We start from the raw sequence: 20,850 nt of genomic DNA, 5'->3' as shown, positions 1-20,850 counted from the left end.
GGGGAGAGAAGCGAAAGTCATTAAAATAGGAACTTCCTAAACTGTTTTTACCATGTTCTGGAGCTACTGCTCTTAACAGTTTAGGTGGTCCCCTGAAAATAAGGGGTAATTTTGATCCAAATTCAAACCTGTCAGGGGTAATTATGATGTTTGGACAATCTGTATATTGGTGATTTAGGATTATAACTTTTGTGCTCTGGTGAACTTGTTGCTTGGTGACTTACAATTACCACATAATTTTGTTAAAATAAACATTGCTTTGTTCTCAGTCTGCAGCTTTTGATCTCCTCCTGTTCTTGTAATACAAAAATAGTATTCATAGTCTTCCTCAAAAAAAACCAACAAACTGGAAAAGCCTCAAATAATCGGGGTCCAAAAAGGGAAGAAAAAATATCTATATAGAAATATGCAACATGTAAGTAATAGTTTCTAGCAGTTCATGTAGACCTGCTTTATGGATGGTTAGTAATACAAAAGTTTTCATGCCTTGTTGGCACTATGCAGCATGCAAAAATAAAGCCATTCACTGCATCAAGAAGCTTGTAAACCAAGACTGTAACCAAAATTGCAGGCAACACCACTTGTTTTTGTTAAAACAGAAATGCATATTCTTTGTGGGTGATAACAAGGAAGTTTGAGTAGTTTGAAATGGGTAGTTTTCATGTCAGTAACTATGATTAAGGGGGAACCAGAAGGAACATGTGGTCACAGGTTGGCGAAAGCACAGTAGGGTAGGGGTGGACAGATGGGATGAGTCAGAGGAGGAAACAAATGGAGTATTTAAACTTTCTCCTCACAGCGAAGGAGTGACAGGGAATTTCTTGTGAGATCAGGGGTACGTAAGGAGGCTGGGATTCCAGAGCATCTTAGGCAAGAATGAGGAATTGAAGGCTAAACTTTGAACAGTGTGTAATGATTTGGCAATAACAGTCTCATGTGGGATGGGTCTGTAGGTAAGTCCTTCTCTTGCTCTTTGAAGCTACGTGGCTAGATACAGAATGGATAGCAAAGAATTGCAAGTCGTACTGAAACGTGTAGTCTTAGGCAAACTGTAGCTTACTTGCCTGTGTCAGGGAAACAAATTCTCCTGTGCGGAGATTTGGGAAGTAAATAATATTTAACTTCAAATATGCTAGTTTTCTTCTTCAACCGTAGTATTTTCTAATGTGACAGACTAGTGATTGGTGGCTCCTCTGCTGTTGCTGTTAAATGGTGTTTTCTCTCCTAGGGTTTGGACGTGGCAGAGGGAGAGGAGCGGGGAGGTTTTCAGCCCAAGGCATGGGGTAAGAAACATGCAGAGCACAGATTTCGGCAAGGATCAAACTCAGTGGCAATATTAATTGACGATATTTCCACTGTATGTATTAATATTGCTGTATGCTTTATAAACCAATATGGATGCAAAAAATTCACAAATCTGTTAGATGATTAATGGGTTATTTTCGTCTTAAGCCAGTATTTTTAACTAGACAAACCTATACAAACCTAATATATGCTCACTCAATGTTAATGTCTCAAACTTGGAGAACTAGTTTATACCTATCGATAGCAACCACATAGTGCCATAGCTGAAAGTTCAGTGTGGTGTGTATAGTCCTAGGTCAATTTAAAAAGAGTTTTTTTCAGTGTCATGTAGGACGTGCAAGTTCTATATAACACCAGCAAGTCTAGTGATTATGAACTTTCTCCTGTTTTTGAGGTTTCATGCTTTAGCTGTTTGGACATACATGGACCCTAAAACAGAATTAAAACAAGTTACTCAGCAGCTCTAAAGTTTGTTCTCAGTTTTGGTGGAATAACTTCCTTCATAGAACTGTAGTCTCCACTACTTTTACTCAGTGTTTGCCTTTAATGACATTTCATGTAACATAAGTGATGTCATGATAAACAGAAGGCTCGTTCTACTTATGTTATAATCCTTCTTATTCATGCCTGTAGGTGATAAACTGAAAAGAGGTGTTTCTTCAATAATCCTTTTTCACCTTTTAGCAGCATCTGTGTGTTTTGGTGTTGGTGTCAGGAGTGCATTCTGAAATAGTCTTACTGATGTTCCAGCTCCTGTCCTGCATAGGTCTGGTGCTCTGAAAGCATATGATTCTGGTTTCTTATCAGTCAGCCATCTGCTGAGAAGCTATCAGCTAAGAGGGGGTTATTGTTGTGCATATAAAAATAATGCATTATAAGACTGGAAGGAATAGGTATGCTGTTAACTGCTTTTTCAGGAATTGTTGTTTAGGTTCAGTTTCTCTACAGTAATTTTTTTTTCCAGTCTCCTCACCTTTTTTATACTCTTTTCTCCCTTTTTTATGTGTCTTTTGTCATACAGGAAAAAAATATTTTGAAACCAAAACTATCAAGATGAATTATGTGGAAATCGAGATGTCAAATCTAATACAACTTCGGCTAAAAATGATGACACTTGTGTTCCTTAAATGACCCATGTGTTCTCTTCCATTTCTTAACTTTTAAAACTCTAGGACGTTTAACCCTGCAGACTATACGGAGTCTTCTGCCACTGATGGCTTTGGGACAAAATCAGAGATTTGGGAGACTGGTCAGAATGATGCAGATGATGGAACTGGTAAGATGCTTCAAGAAGTGGAAGGATTGGAATGAAGACCTGTAGCAAATCGCAGTTAAAATAACCACTCTGTTAGTGTTCAGTTACCTTCTGTAAATGTGAATGCATCTCACATGACACAGTTCATTTTTATAGCTTAACTGCTACTAATGTGCAGAGCACACTGTAGCCTGAATGACTCTCTGGTTAGAATGAAGGGAAGGCACTTTGCAACTTGTTTGTTTTAGTACTAACAATCCCTTGAGAGAAAAAAGGGATTTCAAGAGTTACTAGAAGAACCTTGTATGTGAAGAACTGTTTCAGTATTTTAAGTACTGCTTAAGAGCTCACCTAATGTAGTTAAGGAGTATAAGTCCTATTAAAAGTGATCGGTCCACAGGCATTAGGCACTAGGCATTAGGCACTAGGGTTTGAATATCTAAGTAGAAGAAGAAGAAAAGGAAAAGCTGTTTACAAATATGAATCCACTCAGTGACACTGGGATGGTTGTGGAAGCCCCACCTGTACAATGCAGGAATGTAAGGATGTGAGTCTCTGGGATGGAGGAGAGTTCCAAGATCTGCCACCTTTGAAGAGAAGAATTTTAAACTAAAGCACAAGTAGGCACTTGAACGGAAGCTGAAAGAGCAGTCTGCCTTTCTGAAGACAGAGGTAGCTGTGTGTTTCTGTATGAAGTGTCAAGTGTGAAGTACGTACTTCCAGCTAAAGGCAAGAGGCAGACAGTTTGGAAAGGAACCGCTTAACAGTGGTCTCGTGGTGATTCAGAAATGAAGAATGTGACCTGCTTGTCTGTGATTGGGAAAACAGGATACCTTTCTGCTTCCCATGTTCTGTGGCAGGAGATGAAGACAAAGGAAAGCCTGTGTCAGGATGGAGAAATTCATGTATGTTACTGTCCGCACTTGGGAACCACTGAGTGATAGGAGAGAGTTTTTTTTAACCCCAGCAAGGGGTAACTCTTCTGATCTCTTCATTGCTGAAGCCTACTCAGGTGATTTTTCATCAGCCCCTTTGCCAAGTGCGGAAGGAAAAGACTGATGCTGGAGGCCAGGGTGTGCTCCACTGAGCTCTGCTGTGAGCTGCTTGAGATGCAGCTTTCTGAACTTCATACAAGCCATTTCCCCTTACCCAGAGAAGACAGTAACAGGCTCAGAGTTAGGAGAGCTTATTAAGCAGCTGTCTTGTCAGACTGAGCGTCTCTTATTCTAGTGTGGGAGAGTGGCCCTGAGTATATTATAGTGGTTATTTAAAGGGAGCTTTTTTGCCAAATGTGACATCTCTCCAAGGAATTACTTTTGAAATGACTTGGTGCTATACTGCAAACAGAAATGCACCTTTTACTATCACTCATGTTAGTTTTTGAAGTAAATTTATCAGATCGTGAGTTAGAAGGACACCTAGTGACTTGTAAATTCCCGTAGGAATGCCGGTATTGTTTGCTATATGGCAGTGGAGGGCAGGGTGCGTTGTCACAAGTATTGCAGAAGCAGTAAATTTAACTAACGAAAGAAGACATACAAGAAAGGCATGAGGAGACTGCAGCAGAAGTAGAAAATTCACTAGTTAGTTATTAATGAGTGCAACACTAAGGCTGTGGCTTATGAGAAACTTTGACTTACGCTCCACTTCAGAAGTGAGCTTGAATGTTTTGTGACCCTCCCTGCTAACTCTGGGTAGACTTCATGTGCCTCCCTGTGCCAGCCTCTGTCGATTCGTGTAGGCATCTCCTCAGTCTGCAGTAATGGAAGAATTCCACCTAGGAATAAACATAGCTTGGTGTGGCTAAACAGATCCCCGTAAGAGTATGAATGTGCCTACATGAGGGGTTTGCTGCTGAGCAAACAGATTGGTGGAAATTTGAAGTGTACTAGCTGATGTATGGAACTTCTTTTTGGATGTCAAGTGCTTTTTTGCTGTTAGGCTGTGCATGTGTCGCCGGGAGCTGCACTGAACTTTGGTAATGCAACTTAAGGCATGTATGGGAAGTTGGGGAGCATGGTATGTAGAAGAAGATGTGAGAAGGCATTTGGGAATTTTCCCTGGCCTCATCAGATTAATGGTTCTTACGGGTGTGAGTGAGCGTCAGCGTGGGGAGTTCCTGCAAATCCATTTGGTTGGTGAAAATATAAACTAGTTGAATGGGAATGTTCTTTTTGGGTGCTAAGTACCTTTTTCTTTCTACTCTTAATTTACTTTCCGGAAAAAGCACTGTAACTGACAAAACAAAAATGTCTCTCTACATGTCACTATAGGAAGAGTATTTTATTTTACAATGTTTCTGTGTTACGACAGGCTGTAGAAATGTCTAAAGGAAGTTCCCAAGCCAAGAAGAGATCTCTTTAAAAAGAGTAGGCTCTTTAAATTGAATAATTTTGTTTTGTCCAAGTGGGAAACACTTTCAACCTCGCAGTGGAAAGCATCTTGAGTGTTGTTAGAGGAGATTGCAGCTGGGGTAGTAGTTTTAAAACAGAAGAGAAAGTGCTGGGAAGAAAGGTGGAAGCAGGAATAGAGGGGAGGAGTGGCAGACAAGGTATGAAGCTGGAAGCAGATTAGTACATAGTTGAGGTGGTGATTTGTCTTGCTAATCACAAATATTAGTTTTCAATTGTTTTTTTTCCCCTTAATTTTCAGTGCTGTCACGTTAGTTACAAATCAGCAGTCTCAGTAATAAGTAAGTTCCCAATGTGGAGTTAGTGAAGATGTGAATGAGGGTGATGTGTATATATATGGAAATTCATAAAACCTGCAGTGGGCTAATGAAGGATGTCAGATATGCAGAGGGAGGGCAGGATGGAAATCTCTCTCTTTATTCCTCATTGCCCAGTCCCCACTTTTTCTTTCATCTAAAAAGAAAGAAAATAAAATCAGCTTGTGATACCTGCTTAGAAAATCAGTGTCTTTCATCTGTAGTTCCATTAAAAAGGAGATAACTGGGCAATTACCTGGAGAAGCAAAAACAATCTGCTTATCAAAATGCTTTCTGAAGACATCATGCAAATATCAACTCTCTGTGGGAGTAGTTACAAAGTATTTCCTCTTTAAGCCAGTGCTGGGACATGATCAACACCAACATTTTTAAGTAAAAAGAAACAGACTCTTTTGTGTCCAAAATGTAGTTGCCCCCATGTGTGCTCTGAAAACACACTAGAACCTCTTGTCCTGCATTGTTGAAGATGCCAGAGGAATTGCAGTAGCCTGAACAAGAGGTGTTTCTAGAAAAGGAACTACAGAATCCTATAGAAGAGCTAGCTGCTTCTGTGGAGATAAAATACAGTGCTGGTGTTTGAAATAAAAAGAGACTAAAGGTTGAATCTTTAATGGCTCATAACGTTTGAGTGTGATTGTATTACGGATAATTCACTATCAGTCTTCCTGTATCCTACTTTTTATAGAAATTATGTACACCTGAAAGGCAAAGAGAAGAGACAGGTGGGAGGAACGAGCAATCGTCTTCCAAAAGGGAATACACTTGAACAGCATGATTAGTGTTTTCTTGCAGGCATGCTCTGTTTGATCTCTTAGCTTTTTTGTAGTGTACAAAGCAGTGAGAGGTCCTGAGCGATAAATCACATCAATTCTTTTAAGTGAATTGTTGGATGTGGTCATTTCTCAAAGTAGTGTTTAAAAATGGTATTGTATTCTGATAATTTACTGATACCTCTACTTTGATAGAGTTTCATAAATTTCACAGAAGAAGTTCCTTCATTATCTTAGTTATGAGCAGCCCTAAATGACTATGAACTGGAGAATGACAAGAAATTAAAAAGAAATTGTAGCATAACTGTCAAGGGGGAAGTAGGGAATGGTGTAGATTGGAAGTTACAAAGAAGTTGTGTGGGGGGTTAGTTTGTGGATTTGTTTTGTTTTGGTTTTGTTTCTTTTTGTAGGACTGCTGTAAACATTGGAAGGAACATTTTAAGGAAACATTCAGGTCTTTGTAGAATGTGAATGTAGTCCAGAAAGAAAGGATTAGTAGATAAGTTTGGGGTAGACCAAAACAAAGATTTTGCAGCTAATATCTGTTGCTGATTATTCAAAAAGGGGGGAAAACCCAAACAGTGTGACAAGAAGTGGAGGAAAACAGCTGAAGACTTGCCAAAACCATATTGTATGCTTTTTATTGGCTTTACAACTTTCTAAAACTAAGCTTGTTACAAAGGGAAACGGGAAAGTCACAGATAGCCATTTAGGTTAAGTTGCTATGACAAGGATCTTTGAAAACACAATGAATAATTTTGGTGGCAAACAGAGAATGCTTAAATTGTGACGCATTGCAAGGCTTGTGGGAAAGGTTGGGATGTGGATCTATGGACTTGCAATAATGCTAAGGCGGATTTTGGACGAAAAGGAAACTTATGTGCTTGTGGCAAGACCAGACTCCTGTTAGTAAGACGAAGGTGTTGGCAAACTGAAGCAGTGAAATAACAGAGGCTGGAAGGACTGAGTTGGGAAGGTAAAGTGTTAATAAGCAATAAAAGTAAACTTAGCTTGGGTAAATTAAGAGGATGAAGGGTTTTGTTCAGTATTTAAAAAGAGTAAAAGCACAGAACGATGTTCTTAGGTAGGAGCAACAGATAAACATTTAATGCAGGAAAATGTCCCAAATATTATTTCAAACAGGTTCAGTCTCCCATTGGTGGTGGGAGATGCTCAAGAGTTGGGCTTGATTTGTCTGAGCTCTTTTTGTGTTTGTTTTAGCACACCCTGAACTCCTTGGTTAGAGTTCTGGCACCAGCACGAGGCTTATCTGCTGCAGAGGCAGGCCTTGCTGTGACCGACGGGAGATAAATATAAGCAGGGTAAATACCAGGATGTATTTCTTTAAAGAAGAAATACCTGAGGAAGGGTTCCTGTGCTGGTCGGGGGAAGGGAAAGATAAACTGTTTCTCTAAGAGCTGCTGCTCCCTGGGCTTTTCCTCCTTCCAAAATTTCTGTGGAAATGTGTGGATTAGTCCAGAGATTTGAGCTATTAGAGTAATTTTCTGCGCTTGGGTATGATTATTGGTTAGTTTGCAGCACGTAGAAACCTCCCGGTTAGGGGCGGTTTGGTAAAATGTGAGCACGAGCTGTTTCAGGCAACTCTGTATTGCTCCACAGAGCCAACAGAGAGTGGATGTTACCCTGTTCAGGACCTGCCAGATAATTTTGGATTCCAAGGTACAAACCCCCTCTCTTCTCCCCGCTGCGTTTGAATCGTCATGGTAGGTCTGTTCGCCTCACTGGATTAGTGCCATTCGGCCCTCCTCAGCCCAAGATGCTGCTTTGTAACGGTGTATGAAAGAATGCACTAATGTAGTGACGGCATTAGTACGAACTGGATTTGATGCTGTCTTCAGATGGCTTCTTTGTGGATGAATGTGTCTCAGAGGGTTCCTGGTTAAATAAAAAGAGATGATTAAAGCAGTAGTTCTTTTGCTTTTGTACTCGATCAAAGGTGATGGTAGCAGGAACTTCTGTCGCTGGTGTTTTCTTCGCTCATGGTTGTGTGGTTTAAATGAAAGCTCTGGTTGTGGCTGGGATAACCTTTCCTATGCTTACACTGGTGGGCAAGGCCTTCAGTCCATTTATTGCTCTTGCATGTCTGTGCCTGCTCTTTGCTATGGAAGGGACCAGGTTTTCACATCCGTAGGACCGTTTCCTATAGTTTTCCCATTGCAGCACGCTGCCAGCTGCGTGCTGTGCTCCAGTATTTGCCAAATAAACTCTGCCACAAGTTACAGGAAGAAGTGTTTTGCAGCTACAGTGGAAGCTTACTGACTCTTGTGCTGCTGTTACATGAATTATCTATGTTTTAAAATAAAATTGCTCTATCAGGGGAAGGGATTGTGGTTGTTCTGCCCTGAGGAGAGAGTTAACAGGTTGGAAAGGAGCCTCCAGAGGCATAGCTTGGGTCTGGACTTTGAATATGTTAAAAGTAGGATTCTGGATGTTGGAGCAGGTGTTGTGGTTGCGCTTTCTTCAGGCTCTATATGAATTAGTGCATGACACCGGGAGATCCCATGGGAGGGTCGAATAACCTCTCACTGTCGTTGGGGACATAGGAGGATGTTCTTCCAATGTTTGGGATTCATCACTAGTTGCAGACAGGCGTTGGTGCAAATTATGTCTGGTACCATGAGAAATTAAAGGGGGGAAAAAATACCCCCGCCCAAAACTTACAATCTGCACGTCAGTTTTCTAGAGCTTCCCATGTTTCCAACCACCATCTCTTTGGTCTGTGTTCCACTAATAATGAAAACAGCATTGCTTGTAAAGCAGAATGGTTGACATACAACATTGTGCTTCTAGCTTGTAACTGTTTTCTTTTCTACCCCAAATTACAATAGGAGCGTGGAAAAACTCAATAGAGGAATGGACAGCAGAAGACTGGAATGAAGATGTAAGTGTACCTTCTTGGGTAGATAGATTGATTATGTACCCTTTTTGCAGCATCTGTGTTGTCTGCCAAAACTAAATGTTCTAAGTAATACTTTGCTGTATGCATGCAATGGTATTTCTTACTGTGTTTCTTGCTGTAATTCCTGTTTAAAAAATACATATATTTAGATAGGCTCATTTTTTAAAAACAAATCAAGAAATAGTAATTTATTTTGTTGGGTGGACAATACATGGATAATAAAATTTTAAGTTTTATCCCAAATGAAGTATTTGTGAATTATAACTCTCTGCTGCTCCATGCTGATGGGTGTTAACTGCATACTTCTTCCTACTATTGCATAGGGATTTAAAGCCATATTATCACAAGAGTTTTATGTAATTAAGTGCTGAGGCTTACTATCAACTTGAGACTCCTCATTTTATGCTTTTTGTTTGAAATATGCATAATTGTTCCATTTACTCCACTTCATGGTCTTACTACTGAAAAAGGGAGCTAGCAGTGTGCTGAAGTTAGCACTTAATTGCTTCATTCCTATTGTTTCTAAACATTCCTGTGTGTTTCTAAAGTGGTTCTCATTCTTTATCAGGCAAGAGATACCTTCATGTCTGCAAAATATCAGCATTTGTGATCGTTCTGTGTGAAAATAACTTATGTGATTTTAAGTTTGCAGTTACCATATTAAAGCTTAAGCAGTTCAGAAAACAAATAAGGTAGCAAGAAATCTGGACAGGAAAACTTAGCTTTCAAGGAGCTTTTAATCTTTTATAAGAATATCCATTATTTCAAGTTTATTTTCAGAAGAGTAAGAGATTGTCTTAGAAGTCATCCCTTTTGCCTCCTCCTAAGGGGTGGAATGTCAGTGTTACCCCTAGAAGTGTGTGAATGTTTCATGTCAGGGATATGAACGCCCTCTCCTTACCTAGTGAGAGGGCTGTGTCTTTCAAGAAAATTACAAGAAACTAAAATTCCAAGCTTTTCTGTATCAGTTACTGCCATCAAAAGCTGGCATCCTTTTTAAACCTGTCCTTTATTTCTGCAGTGTATGCTAGAGGTGGACTAAGGGCTAAGGATAGTGAAAATTTCTGGTGGTGTTTCTCACCCTTGTTTGATGCTGGTACAATACAGCATTTGTAGTATGGGAGGGGTTTTGAGCAATGCTGACTAGGGATAGAATTTTTTAAAATTAATTGTTAAACCTGAGTGATTTGCACATGAATCGTGTAAGAGCAGCGGATGAAATTTCTAGCTTGTTAATTTTTATTAATTTTAGAGTCCTGGAAAAATCCCTGTAACCTCGGAGAAAGTTATTCATGTGCAGTTGTTCAGAAAGAACAAACAAAATGGTGAGCTGCAGACACATTAGCCCAGAAATATGTCTGGGAAAAAAATAAAGGAAAAAATCATTTAACCTGATATTAAAAAACCAGAAGAATATAACTTGAGCCATTCGATGTCGTTTTATGAAAATAGCTCCCCTTCAAATAAGGGATGATCTTGGTCTGTAAGTAAATTACAGATTAACTGTAAAGATTGAGTACGTCCTTGTGAGAGATTTGATCTACATCTTTTATCTGAAAATAATTATGCGCTATCATAAAAAAATTAAAATCTGCCTTGGAAAATTTGGCAGATAAATCTTCTGCCGCAGGATCATTATTGAATGTGGGCATTTCTAGCAGGGCTAAAGGAATGCAGTCCCAGGCCAGATGCCATCTAGTGTCTTTATCAATGATTTGGAGGTAGAAATAAAATCACTACTGGATAAAATGTGTAATCCAAAAACTATTGGAATAGCCATAAAAATAAGCCAGTTGTGCAGAGAAATCTGGACCTGTGCTCTATGTGACCTGTTCTCAAATGAAAAATATTTTGATACAGCCAAGTGCCCATTTGTTGTATAGGAACAAAGACACACCTCCAGAACAAGGGGGTGTTTTCTGGGAAGAATCAGCCGAAAATTTTTCAAGATTGCAGTGGATGATGAAAAAACAGCTCACTGTGATCTCTTAAAGGGCTGATGGTGTGATAAAAAAAACTATTGTAGTCTGTTTGCCTGTAGGCATTCTTCCCTGTCTCTTAATCATTCTTGGGTTTGTATTTCTGTATGTGGACTCTCTGGAACTTGATTCTGAAGTATTGCATGCAATTATTCATTGTTTTTACAAAACAAAAATTGTGGAGAAAAGCTGAAAATTACATGATGATAGAAGAGGTCCTTGAGAGTGAGTTTTTTACTTCGCTGAATCTGAAAAGTTACTTTATTAGCTTATAATGGGCTCTGGTTTTAGGCAGGCAGGCAAAGGCAGACTATGAACCTGTGACTGGAAAATGGAGCTGCACATTTGAATGTATAATAAACAGTTCTAGCAGCATGAGCAGTGATTAAAACAAACAAGGAAACTGATGTATTTGCTGTTTGCAGATAAAGAGCAGGTATTTTTCTGAAGAATATTTTTATTTCAATGTGATAATCTGTAGCCAGATACAAGTTAGAAGCAAGTGAGTGAAATTTATGTTGTTTGACCTGACAAGGGCTAGATTTTTGTGATCTAATAGTCCTGTCTGGTATTTATCTTTAGTAGTGAGTATTGAGCAAGTATAGTAGGTTGTCAACATGCTGTTAAATAGAAACTAGTTGCAGTGAAAATAGGAGGTTGTATTTTGTTAAAGGGATATTCAAGGCATGGACAATGGAAGGACCAGACAAATGTTGAGGTACTGTAGGTGGCTCTGGGTGTTCCTGTTAAAATTGTGATCATATTCTCATGGTTAAAGAAGATAAAGCTTAAGTATAGAAACTATCAGAAGAGGAGAAATAGAATACATACAGATTGCTGGAAAGCGGCTGAAGGAAAACATTTACTGTACAATATTGGTAGTCTTAGGTTTTATTTGAAACAACCACAACACTTTAAAAAAAGAAAAAAAGTGTGGTTTAGTGGGAGTGTTTCCTTTATCCAGGAAGCAGCATGAGAACTTGTTTTATTAAACTTCGATACATCATATCAAAGTTACAAGGTTTTGTTATTTCTAATTTGTTGATGTTGAATTTTTGTGAAGGTGCTGGAGTTAATTTTCCTGTTCTCCTTACCTATCATAACTGGCCATAGAGGCTGCTAGCTAATTGTTAAGCATATTGCCTGTTTGGTGATTAGAGAATGATTTTTATCATACAAACAGGAGCTGAAAAGCACAGGCATTTCACTGCAGATGGAGGAAATACCCTTGTGAGGCCAACATTTGAAAATGGTTCACCACCATTCATTCGGTTCTGGGAGAATGCCAGAGCCTCAGTGAAAGTTTTGCAAATGCAGTGTACAGTGAACGTAAATAACTTTGTTAGGAACCCCTACTACTATTTCGAAGTAGTACTAAATACATCCGCACAATAAAACTTTCCAGCTGCTGCTGCACAAAGTATGTTTTGACAAATGCTGTAATCCCAGTAAACCTTGGAATTAGGTGCTTGTTTGGAGCTTGTGGCGTGAGTTTGCCACAGGGTGTAGTGTAAACATCAATGTAGCCAAGCTGGTACTGGAGACTTGTGTTTTGAATGCTGGCTCACTTGAAGGGAATGTTTCCTCTCTCGTATCAAGCATGCTTTTGTGTTGTCACAAACATCCTCAGGCTCCTCGATTTGCTTGTTTTTCAGGATTCATCAGTGCTTTGGCCACAGTCTTATCCTGGGTTATGTGAGCCCAAGAAACTGTTGACACTACAAAGAATTTAATATTGTAACTAAGGGGTTGCAGACTATAGGCTGCTGCTCGTGCTGTTAGCTGACCTCCTTGTGCCATAATGCATGGCTCTTACAACAGTACAAAAAGCACACTACATAAACACTATGTGAAATAAATAAATAAACACTACATAAAAATTACACAACATGAAGTTATAAAATAACATGTACAGTGGGGAAAGGCTGAACATTAGAGGAACAACTTTTTTAATTGTATAAGTGCTTGAGCTGAATATTCTTTGTTTTGTTCGGTACGTAAGAGTTTTGGGCTGGCAGCATTATACACAGGACAGAGTTGTCTTCCAGAAAGATGGGAGTAAAGTATGCTGTATTGGCAGCAAGGGAAGGGAAGGAAACGGAGGGAGGAACTGTGGTGATACTAATTTTTTCATGACACAGTGTGTTCCGCTTAAGTGGGTGCTAGGAGAGTGTGTGAAACATTTTGAGTTTTCCCTGGGTGTTAAGTGATTACTCCCAGTCAGCCCTTCCACGTCCTGCTTAAATCAACAGTGTTTTGTAGGAGAACCCCAATCAGATGACTGTGTTAGGGGATATACGTGCTTGTGGTAGAGCTGCCCATGGGATGGCAAAATGAGCTCATGTCTGTGATGTCCTTTAAACTGAGCTGCTAACAATGTATGCAATTAAAAATGCATAATTTCCTGGAAGAGCTGTATTCAAAGGTCGTGTTCTAAAGGGATTCTTTGTGAGTGTTTGAATAGGTCAGTTATTCTTTAGTCTACATACAAAGTTACACTGAAGTAGTTAAGGGTGATTTTCTGTGAATTAATTTCAAATATAATCATTGTACACGCATATCTTTATCTTGTTCAACCTAACCTGTGCTGGCTTAAGACCTGTTCTGGTTTGCAAGTATTCCTGTCAATAGAAATGAATGAATTAGCCCAAGGAAGTTGTAGCTGTTTTAACTAACTGCTATTTAAAAGAAAACCCAATAAGCTATTAAAAATCCAAAACAAAACAGCAAACAACCCGCCTCAAACCAAAATCACCTTCTTTCCCCCCCAACCAGCCAGCTCCCCCTCTCCAGCTACCTGTGCAAGTATCTATCTTTATTGTAACAGCATGGTGAAAGCAGTACAGTTTCCTGCTGGATAGTCTGACTGGTTATACTAGTATAAGCAATTACATGGTTCTCCCTTTATTATTGTTTTTCAACTTATGCTCACAGAATAATTAGCTTAAGGTGTTACTACCACCCCTAGCAGATATGCCAAGAAGGAGTCATGAATGATAGTTCTCTGTACATACCTGAGTGCAAACTTTCCTCCACTGGTGATGTGAGCTGAAATGTAAAACCTGCGCAGGGATACATGAAATGAGTGAGAGTGGTGCAATGTGTTAGACTTCTGCAACATGATTTATTGGAGCTGCTCTACAAGAGTCCTAAGTTATGTCTGCACAAGGTATCTTTACACAATACCAGCTGTCATGTTAATTGCTTTATACTGGTGTATTTTTTCAGTTTAATTATTGCCCAAACTGTCGTTGTTACATTGGTGTACCATTGTGTGTGTTCCATAGATCAAATTTCCTAACACTTTAATTAAATTGGTACTTGATTCTGTGGAGAAGACTTTGCTGAAGTTCAACTATGTGTTTTTTTGTCTTTTTAAGAAGGGCTGCAACATGACTGGTTGCGATGGTAGTTTAACTTATATCTTGAAGGTGCATGACCAAGATAAAGTTTCTGCAGATGTCGCAGCAGTGAAGCATGAGCATGTGTATGATTAAAACATCCCCCCTGCCTTCTCTTTTTCAGCTTTCTGAAACAAAAGTCTTTACTGCTTCCTCTGTTCCAGCTGAGAATCATGTGACTCCTGGGCAGAGGTAGGCTGCTCTTTCATGGTTTCCCTATACCTTAAAAATCTTCTGCTTGTTGAAGCAATGTGAGCTTGCACATAGAAAATGTTGCCTAAAACACAGGGCAGCCCTGGTCAGACATTGGTCAAGCTCTAATTTCAAAATTGTGAAAGCCTTGCTTGCAGATTGTTGGTTTTGTGGGTTCCTGTGTTACCTGTGCCAAACTTAACCAAATCCACAAGCATAACACTGAGAGGACCCTGTCTACTGCACAAAACCTGCTTACAGGCACAAACAAAAGTTCTGCTTTTGAAAAAGAAGCTCTGGCATTGCTGTCCAAAAAACAGAAGGCCTGTGCCTATAGATGCAGCTGATGTTCAGAATGTAGTGCTTTGACAAATGTGTTAACAGGAAATTGCATTGGCGAGGTGGTGAATTTCCTCCTAAGCATCACGATTACTTGCCCTAACTGATGATACAGAACCAAAAATATGGCAGTTGCTGCCTTTTTTTGCTTGCCTTTGTCTTCACCAAATGCCTGGCCATTAATGTTGTGGAATCGGGTGCCTGCATTTGCCTCAGGTCCCAGGAAAGCAGACTTTGGGAGTTGGATCGCATGGGATCTGAAAACCAGATGGCCTAATGGTCCCAAACATCCTGACACAGCTGTACTGCTGTACTCTAGACTGCAGCAAAATTTTCCTTATAATATGGATGTGATCTGGAGGAGGCATGGTGTCAGTTGATCTACAGTTTATATACCTTCTTAAGGTGATATGCTCACATGTTCGTTGTTCTAATGCAAATATTCTTCCAGTGGATGTCCCTCAGATTATGTTAGAAAATACTTTGTTTCATCAGCTCAAATTCTGGTGCTTTGCGCATTAAGAAATCTATGCTAATGGCAGTGCTGGAAGCAGCTCTTCAGCCCAAGCCTGCAGTATATTTAGGATAAACTCAAGTCAGATTTTTTTTAGTAGATTTCTTTTATTGTATGAATGCTTTGCTTTTCCTTAGATAAACCTGTGCTAAACACGGGGTAGAGGTTAGTAAGCCATGCTAAATTTAGGAAAATTCATGTTTCTCATCCTGCTGAGGTATGTGTGGTAGTTTTGGAGATGTGCCTACTCTCTGAGAAACTTAGCTTTTATTTGTGCTGCTCTGTGACTTCCATGTCATCATGTATTCACTCGCTGTTTATGTGACTATTCTTTACTGTCCTCATACCCTATACAGAGGTAGGACTTTGATACCTTGCCCTTTTTAAAGAGATAGTGTGAGATACAGAGAATGTGGATTATCGATATATGTAATGGACTTGCGGGCATGATCCACTTGAACATAACGTATCTTTTATGACTTGTCTCTAGTTACTTCATTATATTAATCATATAGCTTATTTATGTGATACATGATGTAATAAGTTTGGTAATGTTTGAAAACAGTGTGAAGAAAATTTATATTCTAATTGTGGTGGAGGGTTTCAGCTAGCAGAATATTACTTTCTGGCAAAAACCTCTGTTCTACCTCTTTTTCTATGGGAGACAAACAATGTTTGAAAAGACTGTTGATCAGTAATAATTCTGTTGCTGGTACGAGCAGCTTTGTTAGTGCTTTCCCTGGTTTCAGTGCAGCCTAGTCATTTCTATTCCAGCCAAACTTTGTTTTTTCTTGCAGCATTGATTTGGTAACACTACTTCAAAAGCCCGTGACTTCTACCCAAGAGACAGAAGGCAACTCATTTGAGGCTCCCCAGCAGCAGACCTTTGGCCAAGCCCTAGTCTTCACAAATTCTCAGCACAGCACCCAGATGGCATCAGGAACCGGCAGCTCTAATGCTGTAAACTCTTACGCTCCTCAAAGTCTGGTAAAATTAACTTATGCTTTCTAAATATTCTTCAAGAATAACTATTTCAGGTTAAACAGGTTTTCCAACTACTGGTTGCTTTGTGACATGTTTCAGTATTTTTAAAATTCAGGTTGGAAATGTTGAATTCTATTCAAAAGTACAAAAGGTTACTCTTTTCTGGTTTTGCTAAGTAATTGTTTCTTGGTTTACATAAAGTACTGGTATTAATTTTTGAGTGGAGAGCAGATGTGTTTACTGTATGCTGATTTAGGATGAAAATACTTGTTTATAGTGAAGAGCTGTATGCCAGAAAACTATGATGTATATTTTCTCAGCACATACCTGGCTGGTTTTTTGTGAAACATGCCTATTTCTGAGTCAATTGTGAGGACCTGAAATTGTGCACTTACCTTTATTCTCTGAAAATCAGTTCAACTGTTAGTAAATACATGCTATTTTGAGATGCTTGGATTCAAATAAATCAGTATTGTGGCATCACAACAGTGGAAGTTGTATCAGTGATAATCAGAGAGGATCTGGCCATAAGCTGCAAGTGCTGAATTTTTTTATTGGTCGTTTGTTAGTAATCTAGGGCTGAAGAGGTTTTAGTTGCTGCCAAATAGCAGCTGTAGGCATTGACCCTATGTTTTTTGTTCAAGTTGCAAATAAGTAAGTAACTCCACTCACTCCTTCCCCTCTTCTTTTTTGTCTTTTGGTAGTCTGCAGTTCTTTGTTCTGGCTTTGGAGAACTTGGATCCTCTAAACTGGCAAACTCTACTGGATCCCAAATCTTGGACCAGTTGAAATCTCCAGGATTGGGTCAGTTTACCTCTCAACAAAATAGTAGCTCTACCACTGCTACTACAACTACTGCATCATCCTGGGATCTAAAACCACCCATTACTCAGTCCTCAGTCCTTAGTCAGTTTGGTAAGTGCTTTGAGACAGCTTTCTCTCTCTTTCGTCTTGTAAGATTTCTTAATGCCAACAGCCGTTTAAAATGGCCTTAATTAATCAATTTTTTTAATTAAAAAAGTAATCCTGATAATACAATTGGTTATGACGTTGTAAGTATTACACTTACTTGCTGGTAATAGACATTACAAGTATGTCACAAACTCAGTTTTGATAGACAAGCATATCCACAAATGTCATTGCATCTTCAGAGGTTGTTGAGCCTTTGCGTAATGACGTCTTTGATCTATTCTGCTTGAATATTTAAGTGTGGAACTTTAATGTGGCTTTGTTTCTCAAGAAGGCTTGGAAAATACTTGTTTTCACTGTGTCTCTGCTGCTTATAGAACTGAGTATAAGGTTGCACCATACTTTTGTCTTTTTTCCTCAAATTTTTCTTTTCTAACCATTACATGAATTTTGAATGATTACTATATAATTTCTTCGTAATGTACATCATATCTTTGATCTTTCCCAGGTGTGTTGAGAATGATGCAAGTTACCCATTTTGTCTATTCATTATTTTTCATTTCAATAAAATTAGTAGAAACAGTGAAAATGACACAACCTTGGTTTTTGCAGTGTAGTTCTTAGCAGTATTCTCACTGTGAAGAGTGATAGCTTTTGTATCTATCTTGTGTGTATGTGTTTCCAGATAGATACGCAGCTAATTTGGTAGCAGTTATAATCTTTGACATGCAGCAATTCTGAAAAAATGTTTATCTACATTTTAAGTTGCTTTTTAATGCACTTTGCCAAGTGAATAAAAAAAAACAACAAACCTTCACACTGCAAATGCTGTGGATCTCTTAATGGTTGTTGACCAGTCCTCTGAGCCACTGCCTTGCTTTCAGGGTCTGAAAAATATGAAAAGGGAAGACCTGGGAAAAAAACTGTTAGCATCCAGTGTCTCTTGACTTTCAACCAGATTGAAATGGTAGATGACTTCCTATTTGCGTTAAAAATCTTCTTCTTCGTAGGGGCAGGAAATCCTAACTCATAATACCTCTAAATTGCAACTCTAGACACTTGGAAGTAATCACATTTTATTGTCAGTTAATTGCAATGAAACTTGCAGTGTTTGGTTAAAATAATTTGTAACAATTTTTGAAGCCTAATGTGTGATAATATTACACGATGGCATAGATAGGTCTGTTTTCATAATTTTGAAGGAAGCTAAATAATGCTTGCCCGCAGCTGTTTATTTAAAGTAGAGAGTATCAAAAGTGGACCTTATTATTGCAGTGGCAATTTTTGATGTGAAACTCATGTGGTATCTGAAAGAGACTTGCACGTGCTATAAAATATAAAAATATTTCAGGTCAGCCAGATTCTTTTATAAGAGGCAGAAATGTGAAGAGCAGCATCTAATCCTTCAATTTTGATATTTCTTTTTCCCAACGCTGTCCAGACTTTAAATCCCAGCCTGAACCATCCCCAGTTCTGAGCCAGCTGACGCAGCGACAGCAGCATCAAATGCAGGCAGTCCCTGTTCCTCCTCCTGGGCTGGAGTCCTCCCAGGTAAAACTCCGAGAGCCATCGCCCGTAGACACCTCTGCAGCTGTTAGCAAAATGTTACAGCTCCCCACTATCTCTATGGATAACCAGGCAGTGACTGCCCATCAAACCCAGCAGAAACAGATAAAACCACCGAAACGGAGGATAACTCCAGCATCTAAGGTGGGTAATTGAGTGGTGACTTGTCCTTAGTAAATGTAGAAACATACAAAAGCTTGTATCCAAAACAGCGTGGCCGGCAGGGCCAGGGCAGTGCTGTCCCCCTGCACTGGGCACTGGCGAGGCCGCCCCTCGACTCCTGTGTTCAGGTTGGGCCCCTCACTGCCAGGGGGACGCAGAGGGGCTGCAGCGTGTCCAGAGACGGGCAGGGGGCTGGTGCCGGGGCTGGGGCACAAGGCTGGTGGGAAGCGGCTGGGGGAACTGGGGGGGTCAGCCTGGAGAGGAGGAGGCTCGGGGGCACCTTGTGGCTCCCTGCAGCTGCCTGACAGGAGGGTGTAGGCAGGGGGGTCGGTCTCTTCTCCCAGGTGACAAGTGACAGGGCAAGAGGAGACGGCCTCAGTCTGTGCCGGGGAGGTTTAGGTTGGGTGTTGGGAAAAGCCTTGTAGACGGGGTGCTTAGGGACATGGTCTAGCAGTGGCCTTGGCAGTGATTCAGTAATCACTTGACAGTTGTATTCAGTAATCTTAAGTCTTTTCCATCCCTAAATGATTCTATGATTCTGTTCTATATATAAGTTGCTAGGGAGAAGGAGAGCAAAGACCATGGTACATTTATTGTTTGTAAAACAGGGCATTCTAAGCTGGTTAGTTTTTGGGTCCAAAATACAGTGGTGTTGTCTTTTCAAGCAGATAACCTCATTGCTCTGTGTGGAAAATGACTGTTGCTGAGTGATTTTTTGATTGACTTAGTAGCCTCAAGATGAATGTTGGCTGAAGGGGGGTGGACACGATTGACACTTTGATATTGTAGAACAGTATGGCTTACTCTTCCAGCCTCCACATCAAGGCACAAAATCAAAAAATTACTCGCAGGTTACAAGAATGTAGTTTATTTATGTGATGTAAAGTGGGAGGTTGTTGCAGATCTAGTTAGTAGCGAAGGCTGTGAGTCAGTAACTGAAGAAGGTTGCATTTAAGGGAGGAGAGGGTGTCAGTTACTGGTATATTTAATACAGATAGTGTATGCAAAGGAATTACAATTTTTCTTTTCTCTTTTAAGATTCCTGCCTCTGCAGTGGAGATGCCTGGATCAGCAGATGTGACAGGGTTAAATGTTCAGTTTGGAGCTCTGGAATTTGGATCAGAGCCTGCACTCCCAGAGTTTGGATCAACTTCAAGCAGTGAGAATACCAGCCAGGCGACCAACAATAGCTTGTACTCAAAATCCGTGAAGTACGTGTGAGTTCCTTTTCTGCATTCTTATGTGTTGTCTTAAGGGGGTCAAGTTTGTGCCAAAAACATCAAGACATAGTTACCATGTAATGGGAGGGGGAAATACGATCACTAAATCTTTTCTGTGAGTGGCATCTTAAAGAAGAAATTTCTTTTCTAATGACAGTCATTCATAATCTCCTTGGATGGGTTGATGTGAAGCTGGAGGTGACATGAATATAAATAACTTTGTGATAAACTACGCTTTATAGAATTGCTTTCGTATGTTTAATTGTCCTGAGTTTCAAATTTGTTTGAGGGTTTTGTTGTTCCTCACAATAGAAATTATTCTACTTTTGATCCAGGAAAAATGACCCTTTTACCATATATGTGTCAGTAGACTGGCACCAGATTACAGATCTGATGCTCCTATGGGATGACAAAAGAAGCCAGGCTTTCAGTATGCAGGAGCTCTTACTGAAATTCTAGAATAGCCAATGATAAACGCCAATGTACCAGTAACCCATTTTTTTTTCTTCCTTATTAATTCAAACCTGGCTTCAGTAAAAAGCTTCCTGAAGTTAATTCATAAATACTAGTAAAACTGTGAACTTTCATATTAATTGATAGTTCTAT

At 39.6% G+C, this 20,850-nt stretch overlaps 1 protein-coding gene across 7 annotated transcripts in view; it reads left to right on the top strand.

Moving 5' to 3' along the window:
- UBAP2 (ubiquitin associated protein 2) overlaps positions 1–20,850 on the top strand; it is a 133,794-nt gene that overhangs the window by 19,144 nt on the left and 93,800 nt on the right. For 2 of the 7 annotated variants that reach the window (XM_080371149.1, XM_080371148.1), the window contains exons 6-14: positions 1,229–1,283; positions 2,478–2,581; positions 7,679–7,738; positions 8,908–8,960; positions 14,483–14,550; positions 16,201–16,390; positions 17,092–17,302; positions 18,738–19,006; positions 20,063–20,241. In XM_080371149.1, the coding sequence (XP_080227275.1) occupies positions 1,229–1,283; positions 2,478–2,581; positions 7,679–7,738; positions 8,908–8,960; positions 14,483–14,550; positions 16,201–16,390; positions 17,092–17,302; positions 18,738–19,006; positions 20,063–20,241 (1,189 nt within the window). The remainder of the gene's footprint in view (positions 1–1,228; positions 1,284–2,477; positions 2,582–7,678; positions 7,739–8,907; positions 8,961–14,482; positions 14,551–16,200; positions 16,391–17,091; positions 17,303–18,737; positions 19,007–20,062; positions 20,242–20,850) is intronic. The other 5 variants (XM_080371154.1, XM_080371153.1, XM_080371152.1 and 2 more) reach the window with 3 other exon arrangements.

This window comes from Falco punctatus (genome assembly GCF_963210335.1).
Source record: "Falco punctatus genome assembly, chromosome: Z".
In the NCBI taxonomy this organism is placed as follows: Eukaryota; Metazoa; Chordata; class Aves; order Falconiformes; family Falconidae; genus Falco; species Falco punctatus.
Note: the sequence above shows the minus strand (reverse complement) of the source record. Positions and strands in the feature narration are given on the sequence as shown.